At 34.9% G+C, this 26,747-nt stretch overlaps 1 protein-coding gene across 1 annotated transcript in view; it reads left to right on the top strand.

Annotated features, from left to right (window-relative positions):
* The first annotated feature begins 3,439 nt into the window (after nucleotides 1-3,439).
* Nucleotides 3,440-26,747, top strand: part of LOC108903946 (tuberin) — a 30,426-nt gene continuing 7,118 nt past the window's right edge. Inside the window, exons 1-18 of the mRNA XM_018706298.2 lie at nucleotides 3,440-3,600; nucleotides 3,665-3,801; nucleotides 3,854-4,242; nucleotides 4,390-4,564; nucleotides 4,656-4,856; nucleotides 4,937-5,078; nucleotides 8,922-9,246; nucleotides 9,297-9,465; nucleotides 11,895-12,125; nucleotides 13,848-14,088; nucleotides 14,161-14,282; nucleotides 14,342-14,672; nucleotides 16,111-16,307; nucleotides 16,401-16,693; nucleotides 16,752-17,170; nucleotides 21,317-21,535; nucleotides 21,632-21,916; nucleotides 22,723-23,037. Of these exons, the coding sequence (XP_018561814.1) occupies nucleotides 3,531-3,600; nucleotides 3,665-3,801; nucleotides 3,854-4,242; nucleotides 4,390-4,564; nucleotides 4,656-4,856; nucleotides 4,937-5,078; nucleotides 8,922-9,246; nucleotides 9,297-9,465; nucleotides 11,895-12,125; nucleotides 13,848-14,088; nucleotides 14,161-14,282; nucleotides 14,342-14,672; nucleotides 16,111-16,307; nucleotides 16,401-16,693; nucleotides 16,752-17,170; nucleotides 21,317-21,535; nucleotides 21,632-21,916; nucleotides 22,723-23,037 (4,261 nt within the window). The 5' untranslated portion in view covers nucleotides 3,440-3,530. The remainder of the gene's footprint in view (nucleotides 3,601-3,664; nucleotides 3,802-3,853; nucleotides 4,243-4,389; nucleotides 4,565-4,655; nucleotides 4,857-4,936; nucleotides 5,079-8,921; nucleotides 9,247-9,296; nucleotides 9,466-11,894; nucleotides 12,126-13,847; nucleotides 14,089-14,160; nucleotides 14,283-14,341; nucleotides 14,673-16,110; nucleotides 16,308-16,400; nucleotides 16,694-16,751; nucleotides 17,171-21,316; nucleotides 21,536-21,631; nucleotides 21,917-22,722; nucleotides 23,038-26,747) is intronic.

A 26,747-nucleotide genomic window follows, 5' to 3' on the forward strand; every position in this document is an offset into this window, starting at 1 on the left:
AAGGCTCCCCTAAGGAGATACAGATACTTTGTGTAATTTAATTATTTTTTAATACGATGGACAACAGATAAGACTTCTTAAACCCATGAAAACAATTTGACTTATCTGGTTTGACAGGGACGGACTAACTGTAGCACAATACACAATAGACTCTTTTAGTGTGACGTCACATATTTAGGCAACCCGCAACAAATTGTCGTAGTTGAAATTGTACAGATCGAATTTGACCCTTGTTTACTATTTACATAGATACTATAGAAATGAACAACTTCAAATTGACTCATTTTTATAAGGATTTAGAAGTATTTAAGTACAGCCAAAACGTGTTTCGTAAAATAGATACACTAATGTGCTTAAAACTTACAAAAAGGGATATAAAAGAATATTCCTCGGGCGTTTCACGTCAACGGGCACAGTGGGCTGCCCAGAATAAAAATGCATCAATATTGACGTTCGACGTGTCAAAAGTTTCATATTTAAAAACTCTATCGAAAGCTGTCATGGCGGTTCCAATATGGCGTCCGCAATCATGGAAAATTCTGTTTAATGAGCAATATTGATAGATAAGAAACATAAAAATACTGTATTGTAGACTGAATATATATCTGTACGTTTTTGGGGTTTCTGATTTCGAATTCAATATTCATTAAAACCCATATGGTCACTGTTCGTCCCTAACCTTAAAAATACTTCAAATCGTCGAAATAATATGTTTCTACGATGAGTAACATAGTCTAACCACCACAATTTATGTTTTCGGGATCGCTGAAACCAATTTTGATATCAATATAACTTCAACTAGTCAGAGTTCGTGCCTAACCTCAAAAAAGTAGCGCAAATTGCTAAGATTACACTTTTTTACGTTTAGGAATGAAGTGTAATCAACGAATCTATATTTTTGGGGTCACTGAATCGAATTCGAAAAAACTATTTTTGTTAAATATGATTTTTATTACATAATTTGGTATGTTGGTTCAACATGAGCTACTTCTAATGTTATGCATTCCCTAACTCTGCGAATTGAAGATTGCTGGTCCATCGTATTAAAAATAATTAAATTACAAAAAGTTTTTTAAAAGCCATTAAAAAATCGTAATTTATTTATGTCATGCCCTGTTAGCGCGACAGCAAACACCCGTTTAAAACATCTATTTTGGGCGCCAAACTTTAATAATTATTAATTTGCATTCTCTAAGAGATTTCTAACATTTTCACTACATGATTTTTTTTTTCAGGTGGTAAATTACCCAATAAAGAGAGAAAAATTTAAAATCATGTTATTATTTGTGTTACTTCTTATTGATCTACTCATTTTACCTGCCCACCATTCACCCAGCAATTCGGCGGCGTTATGGATTTCTTTCAACATCTTTGCGTCAACTTTCTTAGAATCGTTCTTTTTCGCCCAGTCCTCCAAAACTTCCTCCAATGGTTTCTTCTTCGGCGTCGTACTGGGACCCTCAAAGAGCAGCGTTCTCAACCTGTCCAACACATCCGCGTACGTCACTAACGGCATCAGGTTTTCGTTCACAAACGACTGCAACAACTCGTCCGGGGAAGTTTCAAGGATGCTTATAAGTTGGTCCAGTAGATTCATGTCCAATGAATCGTCTTTCTTACCCCCTTTCTTTTTGCTGAAGGAGTCGCTTATCAATTGTTTGCCGCTAATGTCCATATCGGCGCCCCAGTCTCCTTCCTCGCCTTCGATCCAGAACTTCTCTTGGAATAATATTTGAGGTTGGGACTCTGCCGAGCTTTCCATTTCCTCCTCTTCTCCCTCCTCCTCTTCTCCTTCCTCCTCTGCTCCCTCCTCCTCTTCTCCCTCCTCCTCTTCTTCTAGTGATGATATGGTTAATGGAGGGATATCTTCGTCGTTGTCGACTGCTTGGATGTCCACGAATCTAATCAAAGTGTCCATCCAAACAGCGAGTTTGTCGGATACTTCGACAAGGGTCCTTTTATAGTGATTCTTCGTCTTCCTGTTAGGTTTCTTCATCACCTTACTCTTTTCGAGTTGATCTAAAATGGCGTCCGAGAGCATCAGTTGTTTGAAATTCAACGTAAACAGGGGTTCTTCCTTTATATATTTCATAATGGCGTCCGTGGTAAGATTTACCTGTTCCTTCAACCAAGCCTTGTCGCCTTTTTCTTTCTCTGCTTGTTTCTTCTTGCGAAGCATCCGCTTCTTCTTCAGTTCTTTCCTTTTCTTTTTGTCAAGCCTCTTGTAATAGTAGCGAGCCTCCCTGGGTTCCAGGTTTTTGTCTGTATGCAGCATTTGCTCGTACCTTACTATCACTTCCGTGGGTAACATCTCGTGATAGGCTTTCCAATTTTCGTATACCCTTCTCTTATTGGGCACAGCTAGTTGGACGAACCTCGGGGGGCAAGGTTCCAACTCACAAGGGGGTTTCTTTTTTTGTGGAGGGGGAGGTACTTCTACTTTTCTCGGGGTGGACAGGTACTCCATGTATTGATTTTGAGTCATTACGCTTTTCTCCAATAGACTAGGTTGTTTTTCCGATTTTGATTTAGCAGTGGACTTTTTAGGCTTTTTACTCGAAGCAGAACCCTTTCTCTTTTGTTGCTCTTGTCTCTGAAGTTCACGACAAAGTTTAAAAGGTATGTCAATAGGAGATTTCTTTGGTGGTATTGCCACTTCCTTTTCTTTCTTTTTGTAACTCCTGTAAGACTGACCCCAGTGTAACTCGTCTTTTAGAAGCAAATTGGTTTTCTTCAGGGAAGACTCGGATGCCGAATCGTTTCCTGTTTGATAATTGGGGTGAAATTCGCACAGCGACATTTTTATCACAAGATTTAGGAAAACTAAACGGAAATTTTATGAAGAAATGCTATAAATGCCACATTGACACTACTAAATTTGAGTGTATTTATGTCAAACGCCTAGCAAAAAAATAAAATACCAAGTGTGATATACAAAGTAACTAATATACTATATTAAAATCTTCTAAATCAAAAACGAAAGAAAAGGATGCAATTTTATAGATCTTTATGAAAATCTTTATGAAAAAAGGAAAATACCTTAAAAATAGTATTTGCGTCTTTTATAAATAATATTAGACCATTTCACCAATTTTGTTAACTAAACGCCTTCATTAATATTAAAAATAATGCTGAAAAATGTTCCGTTTAAACTTAAATTTTAATTAAAAAAACATGAAATGCAAATAACAAAGCAAAGGAATGCCTATGATTCAAATCCATTGTTTTTATAATTATAGACATTTTTATCTTTTAATTTTTCCCGTACACCACCCCTGGTTCTTTAATTAACTAAAATTACACAAAAAATATGAGATGAATACGAAATTCCAAATGAATTTTAATTTATGCTGCCTATTCTGAATATTGGAACAAAAATAAGAGCATAAAAGCCTAGTCCGGTTCTGGCGAAATATGTATTAGAGTGTAGAGATTAGAGGTTAGGTTTGTCAACTATGGAACTATGTTTTTGTTGAATTTTTTATCATTTTAGAAAGAGATTCCGGCGTTTTGAAGTTTCAAACGCCAGCATGGGCTCTAAAGACAAGAGTATACCAGACAGACTGAAGTCTATGTTTAAAACAAGCAAAGGTCAATCAGGTAAATTAAAGACACTTTTTTATTTTTTATAGATAACATAGTAAACATATTTATCTTTTCGTAGCTAGTGTTCCTGTGCGAGGAGAATTTATTATAAGTAAGGATCTACTTCGTGACTTGGGAAAAGATTCCCCAGTTACAGTTAGGACAAAAATCTTGAGAGACCTCAGCTATAAGGTAGCTGAGAACCGGCTAGAAGAGGTAGGTGTTATATTACGATATAAATGCTGTATATTAAAAATGTTGTACTTAGAATGCTGTAGAGAAACTATGGAGCCTGATAGAGGACATGTTCGGAAGGGAAAATTCCATCGAAACTCGACACGCAGCATTCTCTTTCCTGCACAACCTCATAAGAGGTCAGAGCGACAATCTGAGAGAAATGCGAGCTCAGTTTTTTCGCTTTATAAAAAATCACGACCACCCTGAGGATGTTGGACAAAGACTGGACTTGCTGAATACACTGACGTCGAATGGAAAGTACGTTGTTTACTTTGATGTGGAAGTTGGTCCCTTCCTACTGAATTGGTTTCCTGATATATCAAAGGCGGGAAAGATAGAGGAGTATTTAGCTATGATTGACAATGTTATTAAGTTTAATGCAGCTTACTTAGATGACGATATCATCACAGGATTTATACAGTAAGTTTCAAAAGTGTAGGACAAGTAAATATTCGGATCAAATAGGCCATTACATCAATGTTTTTAAAACAATTGCAAGTTAAAAACCATAGCTTACTTATGAAATTATTTTGCTTTGTTTTTTGATTGAACCAATGTTTTTTCTAGGTATATTTGCGTTTTGTGCTGCAGCACGAGCAATTATAAAACCGTGATGTCTTGCCTGCAAATCATGTCCACCATTGTGGCCTACAGTAATATGTCCACTGAATCTTTGCCGAAGTTTATTGGTGTTCTGTGTCGCACTGTAAACATTGAGGACTATTGTGCCTCCAGTTGGAAGGTAAGTGAATAATAAATTTTTTAGTGTGAATAACTGTTTTGGATTTAAATGTTAGGTTAATAAGTAAAAAAAATAACCTTTTGATTTCTAGATTATGAAAACCCTGCTAGGAACTCACCTAGGTCATTCGGCTTTGTACACGATGTGTCGGATCTTGCAAGAACCGGCCTTAAGATCGGATACTGATTTGTTAAGAGGGGCCGTATTCTTCATCCATATGGCTTTATGGGGCCATACACCCCTTGCCAACTTGCACTGTCCACCTAGTTCAGTGCTGCCTTCATTTTTACAGGTAAATAACCTAACGCCCATTAAATAATTCATATAATCTGAAATCTAATGAACGTTTTTTTTATTACTATTATTTTTCAGGCTATTAAGTGTAATCAAGCAGCCGTGGCTTATGAGGTTATTTTGGGACTTCAACAGCTAGTTACTAATTACGGGTCAATATTGCAGGACCCAGCTTGGTCCATTTTGCTGCAAATCGTTACTCACATTATACGACACATTGGTATGTTTTCTTTTTTTTATTTTCTTTAAAATTAAATCGCTTTTATAAAATATATAATTATGAATATTACAAACATATAAGCATTGTTAGGGTTGCCGTTACTACTTTTAGAGATATTTACAATTTTCTATTTTTCTCTTTTCTCGTATCAGACATGTTGTCAAATTGGCCATGACCAGAAACACTCCAAAACAATTCAAATAATTTGACATTTGTTAAATTATTGTTACGTCTGTAATAGTTTTTGCTGAAAAAAATAAAAATGCCTGGGTATCGTTTAAATTATACTTATGAGAATTATTTCAATTTATGTATTATTTATGGAAAAAATCAGTAAAACTATTCAGACAACAATAATTTGACAACTAACGTGACAAATGTCATGTTATTTCAATTGTTTTTGGAGTGTTTCTGGTCATGGCCAATTTGACAGCAGGTCTGATATGAAAAAACTGTCAAAAAAAATAGAAAAATGCAAATATCTCTAAAAGTAGTAACGGCAACTCTACCAATGCTTATATGGCTTGAAAGGAAATTTCAATCTGCATACGACAGAGTAAAAAAATATAGGGTGTTCCTTTTAAGTTAACAAAGTTATAGCTGTTAGAAGTTATCAAAATGTAGCAGCAAAAATGAAACACCTAGTATTAAATGTTTTAATTTGTTGGTATACCAAAATTTAGTGTTACCTATGCCTTTTACATGTACCAAAAATCCGTTTGATATCACGCTCCTGAAACGAGTTACTAACATCTCCGCGGACCCTTGCATCTGTCAAATTTTTTCTTTAAAAAATAATATCTCAAAACCTGTAACTAGGTATATGGAATATTTAATAAAGTGACCCTCGAATTTCACGCAGAATACGAAAATGCAATAATATATAGGGTGTCCCATTTAAAATAACGAAGTTGGTGGCAACTTCCGGTATAACTGGAAGTGCTGGAGAGTTCTAGATATTTTAGTTGTGTTCGCCTCAGGAACATTGCTATGTTGCCGAATTTTCAAATTTTTCGAAGCAGTACTTTCCTAAATATCAATTGATGCAGTTCCTTGTGGGACACCCTGTATTTAATTTTATTAATGTAGTGTCGACCTAAAAATAAAATAATTTCAATATGAAAAAAGCACTATTGCTAAAAAAACTATAAGCAGCATTATTCATTTTCATTTAAAACCACTGTTATTGAGGTACTAGTTTTTTGACCACCCTGTAAGATATTAATGACTGCAAATACCCCTACATATAGATCAGTGTTTAACAGTAACCACCTAAACTTGTTTTGTTTAAAAGATTTTTTTTAATTGAAATTATTTGTGATTTTTACTTCCATCCCATATATACAGAGTGGTCCATTAATAACTGGGGCATCCCACTAAAATTTTCTCAGGACCCATGAATAGAATAAATTTTCTTTTGTATTTAGAGGCCTTCTAGATGTATTTGTTGGAACACTTATGATGATCCAAGCAGTCTATGGCTTGCTACAATTTTTTTTTGTATGCAATTTTTCGCAGTCATTTTAAGGATTTTTTAATTAAAAATCTCTACGTAGCCCTAGCCAACTTCAATTAAAACTCAGTATCTCAAATTTATAGCGCAAATTAATTTTTTATACACGATTACGTTTTTAAATTTGTGGATCATCTAAACTGCCTTTTATTTATATTTTCTGAAAAAAGGAGAAAAATGTTGAATTTGATCCACCCTTTACATTCTAGCTATAATAGACCTATTTGAAAGTTGCTTTTTTTCAGAACTTCCAAAAATGGAATGAAATACAAGATATTCTGTTTGGAAGAGTATACTTTGACGTTTTTTTTTGGGACATTCTGCTTACCTGCATACCATATCTAGTTTTAAATCATAGCTTGATTTTACCTAAGCTAGCATATGAAATTTTTTTAAAAATAAACACGAGAACTATAGATCAAGCTGTTACAATCAATATCACTCTTCGAAAATCACGTTAGTGAGCCCAAAAAAATTCAAAAAAATTTGTTCGGAACTCGATCAAGTAGGTTTCTTATGTAGTTTGATGTCCTGAATCCAAATCTGAAGTCTTTTAAGCTGCACTCCCTCCACAGACTTTGTCAAACTTGCGAAATAATAGCGAAAAATCACCAAAAATAGAGAAAAATCGTCAAAACTCATGTCTTTTCTGACCTCGATCAAGTGTGTTTCTTATGTATTTTGATACGCTGAAGTCGATCTTGAAGTCTATTGGCTGTATTCTCCCACAGATTTTGCAAAAAAAAAACGCAAAAAATAACTGAAAATAACAAAAAATCTTATTAATGAGAGTGAGAAAACTTAGAAATAGGTTTTTCTAGATTGGATCAAGTGTTTTTCTCATAAATTTTATCGAGTCGAATTTGAATTTAGTCTGTTGCGCCTCATTACCAAAAAATTTTGCAAAAACCGCAAAATATCACAAAAAAAATGGAAATTGTGAATCCCAAAAAATCTTAAATAAATGTCATGGATATGAATTACTTCCAAATAAATTCGACTGACTCGGACCAGGCTTTCTTTGATGTTGCTCTTACACTTTCCTTCTCTTGTAGTGAACTCTTTTCTTTTCGAATGAACTATGCAGAGGGTTTCTGTTTCTCTTCCGTCTATTCTGATTCGTTTCTGTCTTTAGTGTCCAACAGAAGTGTGCCATTATGTTGATATTTCATCTTCCTTGGTATTTATTCTCCATTTTACTTATATATTGATGGAATCTTTCTCTTTGTTCTTCACTGTAGTCTCCAAGTACAATTTAAGACTCATTAAGCAACCTAACTGTTTGAAATTTTTCAACATCTCTTCAACCAAATTTTCATAATCCCCACGCTTCTCATTTCCTAAAAAGTTCCGAGAGGTATTCTTACTTTGCCGTGCTGCTTTTTTTGTGTCATTTATCCTTATTATTAATAAATTTCGAAAAAGAGTACGAATTTGAGGTTGATCAAAAATACCTTCTTTCAATTTCGCATCACTTATCTCTGGAAACTTCTCCTAAATATTGAAAATGGTCACTGTTTTCGTACGCGGGAGCGCAAATGGCTCCATCTGTAGTGCTGTGCTCCCGCGTACAATGTATTTCCTTATTGTGACGATACGACGTAAAACAGCTGGATTGTTCGTCGGTTGTCGCATCTATGACACACTGATGAGGACCAATAAGTCTGAAACCAGTATGTGCCTGGTGGGTTAAACTGACGAACGATCCTAGCTGTTACACTAGGTGTTGCGAGTATAATTCAGTGCCCGTAGGGGCATATAGCCCTTGGAGTAGTTGTTTCTCGCAACACTGGCAATTAAAACATGGTCACTGTCTTTGTCTAAAGCTTTGACAAACTGCTTCATGAGATCATGCTTGATATGAAGAGGTGGTAGTAGAATTTTTGAAAGCTCAATCAGTGGTATATGTATGATGTTCCTCGATCCTGGATGAAACTCCGTTCTCGTTGGCCAATCTTAGTGATTTTTCCTATCTCTACTATCCCATAAGAGTTTTCTCACTCTTATTAATATGATTTTTTGCCATTTTCAGCAAATTTTTTGCAAAATTTGTGGGGGATACAGCTAATAGACTTCAGACTCGAAGTCAATGTATCAAAATACATAAAAAGCAGCGGCAGCTAAAAGGCTTCCGATTTGGATTGAGTGCACAAATTTTTTCGAATGTTTTTGAACTGACTAAAGTGATTTACGGCGATTTTTCACTATTTTTTGCCAATTACTCAAAATTTAGGGGGTGTAAGTTACAGACCACTTTTTTTTTGTGGGCCGGTGTTATTTTACTAAAACATTTTGCAGGCTTTCGAACTGCTCGTTTATTTTTTTTTCAGATCTGACCTCGAATAGCCTACCGCACAAGCTTATAGTCTCCCCTTTACACGAAACGCTCAGCATAATAGAAACCCTACTGGAAGTCGGGAACTACAACGGTTCTGTGAAGCAATTCTTCGATGTCATCGAGGAATGTTGGATTGACCGCCCGGAAACCTCAATTTTACGGCTTCTGTCGTTCCTGTCTCAGGACATCGTTCCGACGGAGCACCTATGGCTGACGAATCTGTACAATTTGCTGCACAAGTACTTCAAACCTGAGGGCAGGACTAATATTCGACTGAAAGTTTTGGACATTCTGTCGAACGTTATAAAATTGAACAGGTGGGTGGTGGTCCGCGATCCGATCACGAAATCTAATAAAATTCTTGTAGAAGGCAGTACGAAGACGAACTTATAGATAGAATAGTTATACCTCACATGGTCAATATCGTGCATTCTACAGACATCATCGTTAGGTCTTCTGTGGCGAAACTGCTGATAGACTTGTGTATGGAATGCGAAACGAAGAAGTGCTTGGAAATCTTGGACATTTTGGAAAGAGTAAGTAAAAATAACATTGTCCAATAAATCGCTTGGTTAAAAAAATTAATAAACAACAGCTATGTTAATGTAATGGGGCATTTCTGCGTACCAAATTAAATATTCTCGTCTTCAGCTGCTTAATATTCTTTAATAACTAGTAAATGGGTATTTTTTTCGATATAACTTACAATATAACCGGAGTAATGGGTTATGTTCGAATTGAATAAATTGTTACATGCCGTATGCCCGAGCACAACAACATTGTGATGTCAGTTTGTGAATTTTTCTTCTACTATTAAGGATTTTTGAAAGAAAACTCAAATTGTTCGTAATGATAACTTTTCCTTCAGTTGTAAGGATTTTTTGGGTGCAAAAACGTCAAAATTTATTGTGATGAAAATTTACAAATTCTGCCTAGAATGCTAGAGTTTTTGAATGGAAAAACTTCAAAATTGTGATGCCAATTTGTAAATTTTTCTCCCAGCTTTAAAAAAATCATGAAAATTGTTTGTAATGAACATTTTGTCCTCCAGCTGTAAGTTTTTTTTATGATCGCACCTTGCGAATTTTTCTTCCACTTCCACAGATTTTTTGAGTGGAATGTCAAAATTGTTTTCTTCCAGTTCTAAAAATGTTTTAACTGTAAAATTGTATTGTTGCTCCTAATGACAATTTTTTCTTATTTCTCAATTTATGAATTTTTCCTGTAGTTTTAGAGATTTTTTGAGTAAAAGGATGTCACAATTGTCCACAATGAAAATTTACAAATATATCCTCCAGCTCTAAAGCTTTTTTTTGTGGAAAAATCTCAAAATTATTCTAATGCCAATTTTTTTATTTTTCCTCCACGTGTAGGAAGTCTTTTATGAAAAATCTTAAAAAAAATGTTCGTACTGAGGATTTTTCCTCTAATTCTAAGATTTTTTTTAATAGAAAAACATCGAAATTGTTCATAATGCTAACTGGCAAATTTTTTCCGCAGTTCTGAGTTTTTTGAAAGGAAAAAAGGTCAAAATTGTGTTAAAAATATTAAAATTATTCCTCTAGTTCTAAGGATGATTTGCATGGAAAAATTTAAAAATTGTTCATGACGAAAATTTGTTAATTTTTCTTCTAGTTCAAAGGAGTTTTTGAGTTTAAAAACTTCAAAATCATTCTTGATTACAATTTTTGAATTTTTCCCCCAGCTGTAATGAATTTTTTAATGAAAAAACATCAAAATTGTTTGTAGTGAGATTTTTTTCTCTAGTTTTAAGGCATTTTTGAGTGGAAAAACCTGAAAATTGTTTTTGATGCCAATTTTTTAATTTTTCCTCCGCGGAAAGAAGTTTTTTTTATGGAAAAATGTCAAAAATGTTCATAATGAGGACTTTTCTTCTAGTTCTAAGGATTTTTTTAATGGAAAAACATCGAAATTGTTCATAATGCCAAGTTGGCAAATTTTTTCTGCAGTTCGGAATTTTTTGAAAGAAAAAAGTTCAAAACTGTGTTAAAAATTTTCTAAGGATTTTTTGAATGGAAAAATTTAAAAATTCTTCGTGATAAAAATTTGAGTTTTTCCTCTAGTTCTAAGGATTTTTTGAGTTTAAAAACCTCAAAATCATTTTTGATTACAATTTTTTAATTTTTCCTCCAGCTGTATGGAATTTTTTAATGAAAAAACATCAAAATATTTTGTAGTGAGAATTTTTCCTCTAGTTCTAAGGATTTTTTTAGTTTAAAATCCTGAAAATCATACTTGACAATTTTTGTATTTTTCCTCCCTCGGTAATGAATTTTATAATGAAAAAAATATTAAAATTATTCGTAGTGAGAATTTTTCCTCTAGTTCTAAGGATTTTTTGAGTGGAAAAATATCAAAATTGTTTGTGATGCCAATTTTCCCTCCAGTTCTAAGGATTTTTTGAGTGGAAAAATGTGAAAATTGTTCATGATGTCAGTTTTGTTTCTTTTTTTATTTATTATTTATTTTGAGTGGAAAAACGTCAAAATTGTTCCATATTCCAATTTTTTCTATAGTTCTAAGAATTTTTTGAGTAGAAAAACAAAACTTTTTCCAATGCCAATTAAAGAACTTTTCCTCCAGTTCTAAGAATTTTTTGAGTGAAAAAACATCAAAATGTTTTTAGATAGTTTTAGAAGATTTGTTTGAATGGAAAGATGCGAAAATTGTTTGTGATGCCAATCTGAGTTTTTCCTCTGGTGTACAGTTTTTTGAGTGCAAAAACGTAAAAATTGAAATTCCTGAGTTTGGAGTAGCTTTGGCAACAATGCATCAAATATTTGTATAAATGAGATATAAATTTTGTATGTTTTTACGCAGATGAAGTAACATACTTCACTTCCAGTATATTAAATTAAACAAAAAATTATCCTAAAGATATTTCTATGTACATACTGCTCCGTTTTTTTTGTAAGTCTATGCCATTTATTTTGATTATTTTTAGCTGTTGCACAGACCCTTTGAGAATCACCCGCCAGACAACATTCCAATAAACGAGTCCGAACACTGTGATATTAAGTGTCTGGTTGCCGGGCTGGTCAGCGTCTTTACGTACAAGATACATAAGTTACCATCATCACATGCAATCAAGATATACAAGATGCTTATCAGTTTTCTAGAACTGCATTATGGACGTCCGAAGATCTTTGAGAACTGCCCGCAAGTCCGATACATGGTAAGTGTGAACATATCAGTGTAATTTTTTTATATTGCCACCATATTCCTTTAAATTTTCGTTGTACCCTTGTAATACTTTCTGATTTGTATACATTTCTTTCAAATTCATAAAATTTCTCTAAATTGACGCCGAATGTAGCTAAATAATCTTGAATTTTATTTATTTCTCTAGGTTTAAATTAAATTTTTCCAGAATTTGCACTGAATTTCCATGTATTCTCTTGAATTTCTCCAACTGCCGATCAGTTCTTCTAAATTTTCTTTGTACCCTTATAAAACTTTGTATTCTATTGATGTTTCTTGAATTTATCAAATTTGCACTGAATTTGCACTGAATATTGCACGTAACTTTTGAATTTCTCTAATTACCTTTGAATTAATGTAAATTTCCACCATTTCCTTGTAATACTCCTTAGGTTCTATATATTCTTTTTAAATTCACCAATTCTTTTATGAATTTGCACTGTAATTCCTTGAATTTTTTTGGATTTACAATTGTCTTTAAATCTCTAAATTTTCATTGTATCATAATAAAATTTTTGGATTAATCAGAATTTTTCCAGAATTTGTACTGAATTTTTTTAATAGTCCTGAATTTTCCTAACTGCCTCTTAGTAATACTAAATTTGAATGCATCAAATTTGCTCTGAATTAGCACCAAATGTCGCTAGTAAGTTTTGAATTTCTCAAATTCTCTCTAAATTTCCATTGTATCACTATAATATTTTTTGAATTAATCAAAATTTCTCAGAATTCATACTGAATTTTTTTAATAGTCCTGAATTTTCCTAACTGCCTTTCAGAACTCTAAATTTGAATGCATGAAATTTGCAATGAATTTGCACCGAATGTCGCGAGTAACTTTTGAATTACTCAAATTCTCTCTAAATTTTCATTGTATCACTATATTTTTTGAATTAATCAAAATAACCTAGAATTTGTACTGAATTTTTTTAATAGTCCTGAATATTCCTAACTGCCTCTTAGTAACTCTAAATTTAAATGCATCAAATTTGCACTGAATTTGCACCAAATGTCGCTAGTAACTTTTGAATTTCACAAATTCTCTCTAAATTTTCATTGTGTCACTATAATATTTTTTGAATTAATCAAAATATCCTAGAATTTGTACTGAATTTTTTCGAATAGTCCTGAATTTTCCTAACTGCCTTTTAGTAACTGCAAATTTGAATGCATCAAATTTGCACTGATTTTGCACCGAATGTCGCTAGTAACTTCTGAATTTCTCAAATTCCTTTGAATTTATACTCGTATAATGTTCCATCGTACTCCTTCAATTTTATAGATTTCTTTTAAATTTGTCAAATTTTTGCTAAATTTGCACTGAACTTCCCTGAATTATTTTGGATTTCTTTAATTGTGTTTAAATTTCTCTAAATTGCTATTGTTTTATTTTAATATCTTTTGATTTCACTTGATCCCTCATGTTGAATTTCTCCAATTTGAACCCCTCTAAAGTTTCTTGTACTATTCTTTGAATTCTGTTATCATATTAAATTCACCAAACTTTACCTGAATTTGGCCTGAATTTCTCTGAGTTATCTTGAATTTCTTATTTGTCTCTAAATTCCTCTGAATTTCATCTTTAACCACTATCTGATTTCTATCAATTTATCAAATTTTGCCTGAATTTGCACTGACTCTCCAACAGCTTTTGCATTTCTCCCAAATTCGTTTAAATTCTTTATTACCTTACCAGATATTTGACTGCTTCCTAAAAATGAGGGCCGACTCCCTCTACCACCTCGGTTACACAGAAGGCAGCTCCGTCAAATTCAGCGCTTACCTCTGCGTGATATACCGCAGTACAGATCGCGGTCCTTTGGGTTCTCCGCCTCCGCAGTCACCAGCCATAACACAACAACCACCTTGCACCGTGACGTACGTGTCGCTTAGGAAAGCGTTCAAGATATTTATCACTTGTTTGAAGATGGAGAGAGGTAGTCGCAATATTTTTTCTTTTGTTTTGTCGATGTTCTACAATTTTTTTTTTTGTGAAAATTAATCTTTAGATTGGGAGGTTCTGAGTCTGGTGCTTCGCGAAATGATGAAGGTGCTGCAGAACAAGTCGTTGATCCTGTCGAAGAACAGCAACAACGAACTGGATTTACTCGTAGACGTTTTGTGTGCGATGGTGAGCGAAAATCGTGTTCTGAAAATCCGTACTTATTAATTTAAAAATATTTTGTGCAGATCACCGATAGGAGCATGAATCTGCCGGAATCGCTGAACGTTAAGGTCAGCAAGCCCGATCTGAATGCTTTGGTTTTGTTAGTTCTAGTGAACTTGGCGTCTTATCACAATTACATAGACCAGATACATCAGCAGAAGATGATCCGTTGCTTGATGAAATGTACCAACACGATCGGGCCGAGGAGTTCTAAGCACTGCATAGCGGCCCTCACGATATGTACCCTGGAAATGAGGGAGGTTATGGTGAAATTGTTGGCCGAGGTGTTGCTGACCTTGTCGAAGATTTCGGCGACCGTACATATCGCTATTCCGGTTTTAGAGTTTTTGTCAAGTGAGTATTTTATTAATTTTTTTCATTATTATTCGTCGGTAGTGATCGTTTTTTTCTAAATGTCTATTTTTATTTATACAGGGTGTTTCAGGATGAATTGGTAACAGTTAAAATTTGAATTCAGGATTTCAAATTAAAATCACTGAAAAGAGTAGTTTTTGAGAATTGAACTGTTGAAATTGGAATAAAAAAAATCATATTTTCTATATTGAACCCATACTCCTCTAAATTTCCGTTGTATCCTCGTAATAATTTCTTATTTGTATAGATTTCTTTCAAATTCTTCAAATTTTCTGTAAATTGATGCTGAATATAGTGAATTTTTTGAATTACCTTTAAAAAGTTCTTATGTTGTGCCATTGTAATAGCCTTTCAATTTTATTTATTTCTCTTGGCTTAAACAAATTTTCCCAGAATTTGCACTGAATTTCCATGTATTTTCTTGAATTTCTCCAACTGCTGATCAGTTCTTCCAAATTTTCTTTTCATTCATTTAACACTATTGATGTTTCTTGAACATATTAAATTTGCACTGGATTTGCACTGAATATTACATGTAATTCCTCTAATTACCTTTGAATTAATGTAAATTTCCACCATTTCCTTATAATACTTCTTAGGTTCTATATACATATTCCTTTTAAATTCACCAATATTTTTCTGAATTTGCACTGTAATTCCTTGAATTCTTTTGGATTTCTCTAATTGGCTTTAAATCCCTCTAAATTTTCATTGTATCACTATAAAATTTTTGGATTAATCAGAATTTCTCAGAATTTGTACTGAATTTCCATGTATTCTCTTGAATTTCTCCAACTGCAGATCAGTTTTTCCAAATTTTCTTTTCATCTATTTAACACTATTGATGTTTCTTGAACATATTAAATTTGCACTGGATTTGCAGCGAATATTACATGTAACTTGAATTTCTCTAATTACCTTTGAATTAATGTAAATTTCCACCATTTCCTTTTAATACTTCTTAGGTTCTATATATTCCTTTTAAATTCACTAATACTTTTCTGAATTTGCACTGTAATTCCTTGAATTCTTTTGGATTTCTCTAATTGGCTTTAAATCCCTCTAAATATTCATTGTATCACTATAAAATATTTGGATTAATCAGAATTTCCCAGAATTTGTACTGGATTTTTTTATAGTCCTGAATTTTCCTAAATGTCTCTTAGTAACTCTAAATTTGAATGCATCAAATTTACACTGAATTTGCACCAAATGTCCCTAGTAACTTTTGAATTTCTCAAATTCTGTCTAAATTTTCATTGTATCACTATAATATATTTTGAATTAATCAATTAATTTTTGAAAATTGAACTGTTGAAATTGGAAAAAAAAAATCATATTTTCTAAGATATCTCCAAAGACATTTGACTTAGAGAAAAACATTAATTTTTTAAAAATATTTAAACATCGATTTCAGCTCTAACCCAACTACCAATGGTCTTTGCCAACTTCGTGGCGGACCAATATATGGCGGTGTTCGCTATATCTCTTCCTTACACGAACCCCTTCAAGTACAACCATTACACTGTATCCTTGGCGCATCACGTCATAGCCGTTTGGTTCTTGAAGTGCCGCCTACCATTCAGGAAGGATTTTGTTAAGTTTATTACGAACGTAAGTAAATTGCATTTATTTATTTCACGAATATGTTGATTTCTTCACATTTTAACATAAATCATTGAAAAACGATACACGTGTAATCCTTAGAGTTTGCAAACGAACGTTCTCATCCCCTTCGAGGAAAGCAAGACGATTTTCCAACGCCAGAATCTCAGCGACCTGAACCAGGACAGTTCCGACCGCAAGCGCAGCTCTAGCCTGACCGAGCAGGGATCCAGAGGTAGAACCGCAGCGGTATCCTCCATGAGGATGGATAAACCCGTGTTGCAGAGGCCCAGCCCCGACAAGTCCCTCGTGACTTTCTACGAGGAACTGACGGAGACCTGCATAGACCTGATGGCCAGATACGCTTTCTCGCCTTGCAGCGCGCTTCCCAGGAGGTAAAGATTTCGCCGAAGAACACTAGCCTGTGTAATCTAATCATACTATTACTTCCAGGTTGCCGGCGGCAGAATTTCTGCTGAACGGGGGCCAGAGCATGTGTTGGCTGATCGGCAACAAACTGGTCACCGTGACCACTAGCGGTTGCTCCCAGAAAGTCCTGAAACACGGCCTGTGCGACAAGTGCTGGACTCTCTGCAACAACCACACGGAGAGTCTCAAACTGAAGACTGCCCGCAGTGGCAGCAACGAGACCGAACCGGAGATCGGCTGGGCCTCTCGTCAGAACTCCAACGAGAAATCCAATAATAACACTTCCGTGAGTTCCCCCATGGAGGAAGCGAAGCGTATAGGCGATAAGCTGGAGATCGTTTCGTCTAAATTGCAGAAGTTGGACAGCACCGAGCGACGTGAGAAGGAGAACTGCGCCTGTTGGTGTCAGGGATGGGCGGAGATATATGTTAGGAGGCCTACCGGTGAGTAGATTCATTGCCTTCTAAAATATAAAGCTATTTTGTCAGTTTTTAATTGTAAATCACAAACTATTATGAAATTAATTGCATAGTTTTAATAGCAGGTACCTGTTTTAACGTTTCTAAATATGTCTGTTTGCACTTTTGTGAACATACTTTAACTACAGAACTAGAAAGGTAGGCAAGTCCGCTGACGTGGACTTTACCTTTCTTTCGGGTCTTCCGCCCTAGGCGGTGCATTCTCTGTGGGTTAATAAATAATATACAGGGTGTTCTTAAATATTATGTACACTCGACACAAGATGTAGGTTTCCAACCTAAAAGGCATACTACTTTTAAAGTGTGACGCACTTTTCCTCAGTTCTCTCTCTATGGATCGTTCGGTGTAAATTTTATTACTTTTAACTATGGTGTGTACACCCCCTGTAATTTAATTTTTCGGAAAGGTCTTCTATTCCTCGGACTGGACTCTAAACGGTAATGTTAGTGAATAACTTATATAGTCGGTTTTAATCTCGGGCGCCAGTTTCCCTAAATTTGACGTGGGGGAAACTCCACGTATCCCTTACCCTCGGTTTAGAGTAAAGTGCACAGGTAGCTACAGTGAAGAAAATAAATTCCAGGGGTCAATGAATTTCTTTTAGGAGAAAACGGCAGAGAGTTCGGCAGAGAGTAGTTTTCTCAGTGTAGTTTTATTTTAAATATGAAATTTAACGGGAGCTCTACAAAACGATATCAGCGTTTTTGCTGGTTCGGAATGTTATCGTTTTACCTCGACGGTGAAAGAAATAAACCTATTAAGTTTTACTAGATTTATTCACACAGGGAAAATATTAATACTTATTACAAATACATATAGTGTCAATTTTTATTCCTACCCACTACTAAACGACTGAAATTATTTACAAGTTTCTTAACAATAATTATATACAAATTCAGTGTGAAAGAGACAAAATTAAAAAGTTATGACTCTGGGTTTTTTACCATTTTACTTATCACCTTAGAAAAGAAATAAATATTTGTAAACGGGATCGAAATAAAATATTTATTACTCTACAATCGTAGACGGTTTTTATGTACAAAGGAAAAGGTGATTTTAGACGGTCTGATTAAAATATTTATAGACGTTTTTTACTGGTCCCCGCTGATTCTGAAAATAAACCAAAATTTATTCGGAATTATTTCGGACTTATTTTAAACAGGCGGGCGGTCAAATATCGGTATAATGGCCTAGCAAGCAATGCAAAATTAGTAAGCGGAATGCGGTAAGCGGTAAGCGATAGCAATAACCAGCGAAGAAAGCCCAAGCGGTGCAAGGCGGAAAGATAGGATGGTGAAACGGGATCCGAAGTATCTCGCCTTACAATTCGTACTAGCCTTTAAGCTTTATACGTCCTGGTGGCCGATGGTGTCGGACTCTCTGTATACAACGCTTCTCGGTCTGATGGGTATACACGCCGACCAGGGAGAAGCGTACGGATACTATATGGAACGACCCGGAGATTGGGTGGGCACGCCGAACCTCTAGGTCTTGGTTCACATATCCCCTATTACCCAGCGTACATCAAGGTGCGGGACACCAAGCAACGCTGTAGTAAACACGACGGCTTCGTCAGGATTGGGTTTAACACGCCGAATCCAACGATTGCACTGTCGTGCGGGTTGAGACGGACGGTGGAATTTGTGTGTGGGTTACCAAGAATATTCTTCTCGGGCCCACAGTAATTCCACACTTAAAGTGTACAAATCTTTTCGGACTTGTACCCGGTTGGAACGGATAATAATAAGGAAAATAATTCTTACTAGGTTCACTGGTTATTCTGGGCTGGCTTCGGTGGAGAGTTCTTGCTGGCGGTGGACGTCTGTTCGGTATTGAGTTCTGGATACGAATTACGAACTGTCGGTTTCGGGGAATGTCAAGGACTTTTGTTGCCCAAATCCCCACCGGATTGACACCAGTCGTGGTGTGACCTCCACGTGACCAACGGCTTGTCAGAGTGGGGTATCAGCCGGTCGGACCCGCGAGTGGATATTTGATATATATGTAGAAAAATCAATAATTCTCGCCGCCGGGGTAAAATAATCCAAAATAAAAAGAAATGTTTTTAAATCCAGACATAATAAAATCAAAAAAATAAAAACAGGTTCATTACAAAAGGAGCGAGCCGGTGGACTATTGATAGGAATTTTGGGAGGCATCAATAATTAGGGGCGTCATATTTTAACAAAAAATTGCAGGCCTGAAGTATATGCATTATAAAAAGAGAAGAGTATACAGGTTTTGAAATTATTTTGTCTTGCCACATAATTTTTCTTGTCCCTGAGAAAATTAATATTTTGAAATAAGAATTTGTGTCATATTCTGCAGAAAGTAGGTAGGTAGGTCATGAAGGCAACAAAATAAAAAATATTGTAAACTAGTTTATTATAAATTATACATTTTCGGGAGGAAAGGGAAATATTTTAAGGACGTGTTCTGGAAGTGAAAATAAGTAAATAAGTTCATGACATTATGGGTCTGGAAATGTTCCCTTTCTGAGATAGATGTCGAAAGATATTTAAAATCGTTTTTTTTTCTAAATATCTCAAAAACGATTTAAGATATTACACTGCCACTATAATATACCAAAGCTCAGTGTAATATTTTAAATTATTTTCGAAATATTTAGAAAAACAGGTTTTTTTTAAATTTTACATCTATCAGAAATGAAGTATTTAAAGGCCGAGAATGTTATGAACATATTTACTTATTTTGACATCATTTTATAAACAATGAAAAAACAAAACAGTCTAATAATATGTCCAACTACCATCCGAATCAATAACGGCTTGTAATCTGTTTGGCATAGATGTAACAAGGTGTCGTATATAATTCACGTCTATAGCGTTCCAAATATTTTGTATACATTCCCAGGGCGTATCTCTATTTGGTGGAATATCGTCATACTGTTCATTCAACTGTCGCATTACATAAGCCCATAAATGTTTTTTTTTTTATAAGAAGTAATTTCCATTTTGTTTCATTCCAAAATATTGATTAGAACCCGAGTTATCGCGGAAATATTATTTTTGGGGGTGAATATGAGGGTTAGTTAGCATCCGTTTAAATCCGTTTTAGGCTAAAAGAAAAATATTAGTCCTTATTAATGTGTATTTACCTTTTTGAGATTAACAATGAATATTGAGCATAAAGAAATGCACGTTTATTGACGCACGCGCATTGACAATAGCGAACAAAATAATCTACCTTTGTCATAAGCAGACGAGTTGTCCACAACTTCGGTACCATGAGTGCGACAAAGCGGACGTGATTTTTTATCTTTGTCCTGGCAGTGTCGTAGGGGCTAAATTCAAAATATAAAAAGGTAAATAAATTTGTATCTGTCTAAAAAACAAACGTAAAAAAAAAATTCGAAGGCAACTTTTCATTATTTTAAATAATCAATCGAATAGTATAGAGGGTAATTCTTTGGCTTATTTCACAATTAAAATTTCGTTTGAACATAGGTCCGCAAACGCTTCATTACCTATCTACAGGGTGTTGAAATTTTAAGATCTTTTTATTTTTTTCTCTATAGCTCCAACAGTTTTTGAGATGTTTAGCTCAAATTTGGAATATAGGTTACGCTGTAGGGCATACATCATTGGGCATGCAAAATGATCGTGATATTCTACAGAGTGATATTTTTTCGGGGGTCATGCCTCCTTTTCTTCCCCTGAACTTTTGTGCGGTGCGCCGTTGGTAGATTCTAAAATCAAAATTGAATTTCATATATTGTTGAGAAACTTTTTGGTCTCTTATGATTTTTTTTTATCTGCGACCGTTATCGAGAAAAAAAAATAAAAAACAATTTTGTGTAATTCGTTAATACGGTTTTTCTTGAAAACCATAAAATTTAACAATAGTAAAAAAAAATTAAAATCAAATTCTGCTGTGAATTAATATTACTATTTTTCAATTCGGTCAATGAAAAAAAAAGTTTGGTACAATTTTAGGGGTGAGTCATCCCCAATGAACACCTTATATTGTAGTGCTTTAATTAACTTTAGTCATAGTCAAAGAAGACTAGTAATAAACCTAAATCATGTACCAAATTTGGTTCTTCTGCGGTGAAGTGTTGGATTATTACAACCATTCTTTTGTCTCAGGCGATATGTCTTGGGTGATGAGGATACAAAACGAGATATCGTACACCCACAACATGTACGAATTTCCGTTAAACGAGCTCTCCACCCTCTTCATGCCTTCGCTCTATCCAGAATCCACCAGCAGTTTCAGACCTCCCTTAAGAAGACAGCCATCGTCCGAGGAGCAGCCTAATCTAGATGAGGCAAGGGGATTGTCAACGTCTAACAGTAGCTTACCAGGTAATAATGCCACCAATACTCTATATAAGCCGCCACATTGTCCAGACCTGAATACGATAGATTTTCATAAAACGTACCCGGATCGAATCGTTTCAGGTTCTCCAAAACCGTCACCATCCCGTCAAAACTCCAGGGACAGCTTGGAAGAAGAACTAGAATACATCTACGATGACGGAACTAAATCCAGGAATCCCGTGCGGAGATCGAATTCTAGCCCGGAGATGTCGGCCAGTTGGAAGAACCCGTTTCTGCACCAGAAGGCAGTGGCGGAAGGAGAAGAGAGTAAAAGTCTGGATGAGGATAACATCAAGAAGAACAAGATGTATTCCAAGGACATGAGGGTTAGCTGTGAGGCGATTCCGGAAGAAATTGCCGGGTTAGGTAAGGGGCTAATTTTTATTTATTTTATTTTGTATTTATTTATTTTTAAAACACTTAAAATATTTTTTTACCAGTTTCTCGGAAGTGCAAATAAATTAGTCATCGCAATTTACTTCTGTAATAAAATTTGGTTTAATAGCATACATTATCTGCAAAAAATGAAAATACCAAAAAATTTTTTTTAATTTGAAAAAATAGAATGAAAAAAGATCCCACTCAAGAACGTGTTTCATAAATTTGCATATTGAGATGATTATTTGAGAATTTTTCATTGTCATGGTCTTAGGAGTTATAGCAAATAGGCAACCAGCAATACATTTTTATAGATTTTATTACACAGTTTGTCTAAATATGAATTAATGCACAAATAACAGACTTTCCTCCATTCTAACGCAGACTTTCTATACAATACACTTAGTTTGAAACTCAAATTACTTTTTGCTGCAAAGAAATTTGTAATTTAGCACTTTTGAACATCGTAAATTACAAATGTCTTTACACCAAAATGTAATTTCGGATTCAAACTAAGTTCATTTTATAGAAAATCTGCGTTAAAATGGGGGAAAGTCTGCTAATTCATATTTAGACAAACTGTGCAATAAAATCTATAAAAATGTATTGCTGGTTGCCTATTTGCTATAGAGTCCTAACATTTTTAACTATTTAAGCGTGCTCTAAATTTTAAAAGTTTTTAAAATGCATTAAAATGTTTTTTACGTGAGTTGTCTTTATATTTTAGACGAGTTTTTTATGGTTTAGTTTTTAAGGCAATTGTTTTGACTTAGAGGCGATAAATATTATTATAGGTACAACGCCGCCATCTAGCGACCCCCTCCAGCCTCAGAAACCCTATCAGGCTACGGTCTTCACCTCCTCCTACCACCCGTCCCTGCTTAGCTGTCACAGTTATCCGGGATCGTCGCCACCGAATGACCCAAATGCTGTCGCAAAGCTTTACCAAACGGTTCCCCCGTCTCCGAACGTGATTTCCGGAGGCGGCCAGCCTGATTTTCAAAAAAGACCCAACAATCTGCCCAACGTGGGCAGTCTGATTCCTTTGAGCAGCAAGCCGCCGCAGAGTCCCACCCAGACGTCGCCTCGGCCCGCTCGACATTTTTCTGGTAAGGATTTACTTCTAATATACGGACTGTTAAAAATATAGTGTACCGGTCTTCCAAGGGTGAGGGCATTGATCAAAATAACATTTTCACGTACCTATATTAGGGCGTGTCGATTTTGAGAAAAAAATTTTTTTTGCGACTTTTTTAAATGAGGGGGTCCAAAAATATGCCGTTTGATGTGTATTATCCTAATTTGAAAGGTTTTTGCTTATTTATAAACATTTACCTTGGTAAAGAGTAAAAGCAGAAAACCCCATTTTTTCGGCCGTTTTTGCGTAGTGTGTAGCAAGAACGGAACGGGGAAGGTCGTCCAGAGGTCTCCGTGGGCTTAAATTGATCGTCATGAAACATCTAGGTGAGCATAATTCGATTTTTCCAATATTTGTCCGACTTACCCCTACTTAAGGGGTAGAAACAACCCCTAAAACAAGAAACGTGAGGAAATGGTCGATCAATTCTTGGTAAAAATTGGCGGAAATTTGAATGGCAAGGAAGAGATCAGGGATGTTCTTCCAAATATGCTCAAGGTGAAAAACGGGGTAAAACCACCCCTATTGCCGAAAACCAGCGGCAAATGATGTTCCCTTCATGAATCGCCTTTTTTGTGCCACTCTTCCTTATAAATCCAAATGATATGAAATACATGCACCCATAATTCGTTCTTCTGTCGGATTCTGATCAGTTACCCCTACTGAAGGTGTGGAAACCACCCCTAAAACAAGAAAACAGAAAAAATGGTCACCAAAATCTTGGTAAAAATTGGCGGAATTCCACATGGCAAGGGTAACATCAAGAATGCTCTCCTAAAAATGCTCAAGGTGAAAAACACCCCCCGCGTGGGGGTAAAACCACCCCTATTGCCGATAGCAGACGGGGAATGATATCCAATTCATGAAGTACTTTGTTTCCCCCACTACCCGACAAATGATACGAAAGACGGGCCCCATAATTCGATCTTTTGTTTTACCCCCACGCGGGGGGTGGGTTTATCATGAGCATTTTTAGGACATTCCTGATTTTACCCTTGCCATGTGAAATTCCCCCAATTTTACCAAGAATTTATCGACTATTTTCTCATTTTTCTTGTTTTAGGGGTGGTTTCCACCCCTTAAGTAGGGGTAAGTCGGGCAAATATTGGAAAAATCGAATTATGCTCACCTAGATTTTTCATGACGATCAATTTAAGCCCACGGAGACCTCTGTACAACCTTCCCCCTTCTTGCTACACACTACGCAAAAACGGGCAGATTTTGCAGTCACTCTTTTTTGTTTGAAACAAATTTGTTTTTGGAAGAAGTATTTTAAAGGTTCAAATATTATGTCTAAACAGGTATTGATTTGTACATTTATTATTCTTCCGTCGAAAGTCTTTAGGTAGCTTGCTACACACACAGCATTGCTAGTTAAAAAAAATTTACAGGTAGCATACATTTTTTTTTGCCGATTTTATAGTATAATGTATTATATATATTTTTAACATTATAGGCGAAAAAAAATAGAAATAATGATAGAACGGAACTTCTTATGAGAAGATAGTTGACTGCAATTTTTACATGAAATGTAAACCAATATAATTGCCGGTTCTTGTAAATATAATTGTGAATAGTTAACCAAAACACAACTTTTTGACACTACTCATTTTTGAAAAAAGAAATTCAAAAAAATCGTCATGCCCTAACCTGTATTCTAAAGTTTTATTTATTTTTAAGAATAGTCTTTTTTCAATTTTACCGTAAATTTTTATGCCAAAATAACCAATTTAAAAAACTTTAAACTATTCTTTTTTCCACCATTTAAAAGTCTGTAACTCTTTTAAGAATCATTTTAGGGCATATACAGGGTGTTAGAAGTTTGACTGCCTTAAGTTTAACAGACGATAGAATATATTAAAATAAACAAAAAAACCTTATATGACATGGGTCCTAAACTCAACCATTTCCAAGAAAAAAATTATCAGTCTCTAACAAAAGTTCGATTAATTAAGGAATATTGACATAACTGCGTGCACAGAATACCATAAAATACAATGTTTATCACTTTTTTTGAACTTCTTATGCTTAACTTTAAAAAATAATTAGCGTTGTAATAAATTTAAAATTTGATAAAATTCATATCTGACAATGTGACAACGGCGCGGCGAAGGTACACACACACGAGGTACTAAGCTGTCCAGCAATACGCAAGTCAGTTGGTATCTGGAATTGGACTGTGTCTGAGTGTTTTTTGTGTACCACTATTTTCTTGAGTGTTTTCCAGCGTGTGTGCGAAAATTGGATTCGAAGGTGTCATGCGTGCATCAAAAATTCATAATTTGATTAAAAGTTAAGTTCCTGTGCTAAGAGATTCATAATTACTAAAATTCAAGCTAAAATTTAAGCACAACACTTATCATCGTACTACAAAATCGATAAATTTTATTTTATTTATTTAAAAACTGGAAAACAATTGTCTTGAAATGTACTAAATGTTTCACAATAATAGTTGTTTACATTTTTTCCGTAGAACAAGTCTACCGCGTGCACCGTGGTATGCACCAGCGTGTAGCGTTAGGTTAAGCGCTGTTGTCACGTTTTGATGAAACTTCCCAATATTAATACTCGTATTTTGTTAACTGTTAATCTTACGCCCCTGTAATATACAACTTTTTTGTTCATCTATAATTACTTTATCTCATCCTGAAGTAACAGTGGTCAAAGACTCTGTATTTATATGAAATTTTCTTATTTTGATCATTACTATAGTTGTTACGATGTCAATTGGAACCTGTGAATGTTAAAGCACAGGACCGTCTGCACATTTGAAATTTTTTCCTATGCTTTAGCCATGATCACCATTGGGCGAGTCCGGTATTGGTAGACCAGTCCGCCTGATGTAGAATCGACGGCGGCGCGCTGGCCGTCAAAGCAAACCTGTAGGTGGTCCACTAGGTCATAAATAATTTTTTTGCATGGTATTTTATAATTAATTTGGTGTCGAATGTGGTTCACTTGGTTTTGCCAGTGCAGTAGAGAACAGTGCTTAGAGTGGTATATTTATTGTTGGTATAATATGTATAATTAATTATTAGCTAATATTCTTATTTGTTCATATCGTAACCAGTAAAGGGTAATAGTCATTAAAATAAATATTATATGTAATTACCTGGTAGTTTAACATGGCTTTCTGAAGACCCTTTGAAACGGAAGATAACGAAATAACCTGGGAAAATCCCCAAATAGTCGAGCCGGTTTTTGTCGAAAGCGTCGAAACAAACTCAGAGTTTAAAAACAAAGCTTTACACGTACAAAGTCAATGTATTATTTTAAATATACCGGGTGGTTCATTTTAATCGATGCACCTGAATATCTCTGTTGCTAAGTCGAATAAAAAAAAATGTTCAGACAAAAGTTATTCAGGACAAAGGGGGTCACCTAACTGCAATAACAACTGTGACCTTGGTGTCAATTTTCAAGATCATTTGAAGGTCAAAGGTAGTTTTTTAAATGAGAAACCCTATTTCCGGATTCGGAAACAGCGGGAAATTTTACATCCAGAATGGTAGTTTAACAATTTTTAGAGTGAAAATCAAAATCAAATCAAGGTCAAATATTGAAAATTCGTCCAAAAGCTGTTTTTTTCGAATTCTTGGTGGTTTTTGACCTTCATGTCAAATATGAAAATCATTTAGAAGCAGTTTTATTAAATAAAAAATTTCACTTCTGTTCTTAATC

This window comes from Anoplophora glabripennis, unplaced genomic scaffold, assembly GCF_000390285.2.
Source record: "Anoplophora glabripennis isolate ALB-LARVAE unplaced genomic scaffold, Agla_2.0 scaffold111, whole genome shotgun sequence".
Classification (NCBI taxonomy): domain Eukaryota; kingdom Metazoa; phylum Arthropoda; class Insecta; order Coleoptera; family Cerambycidae; genus Anoplophora; species Anoplophora glabripennis.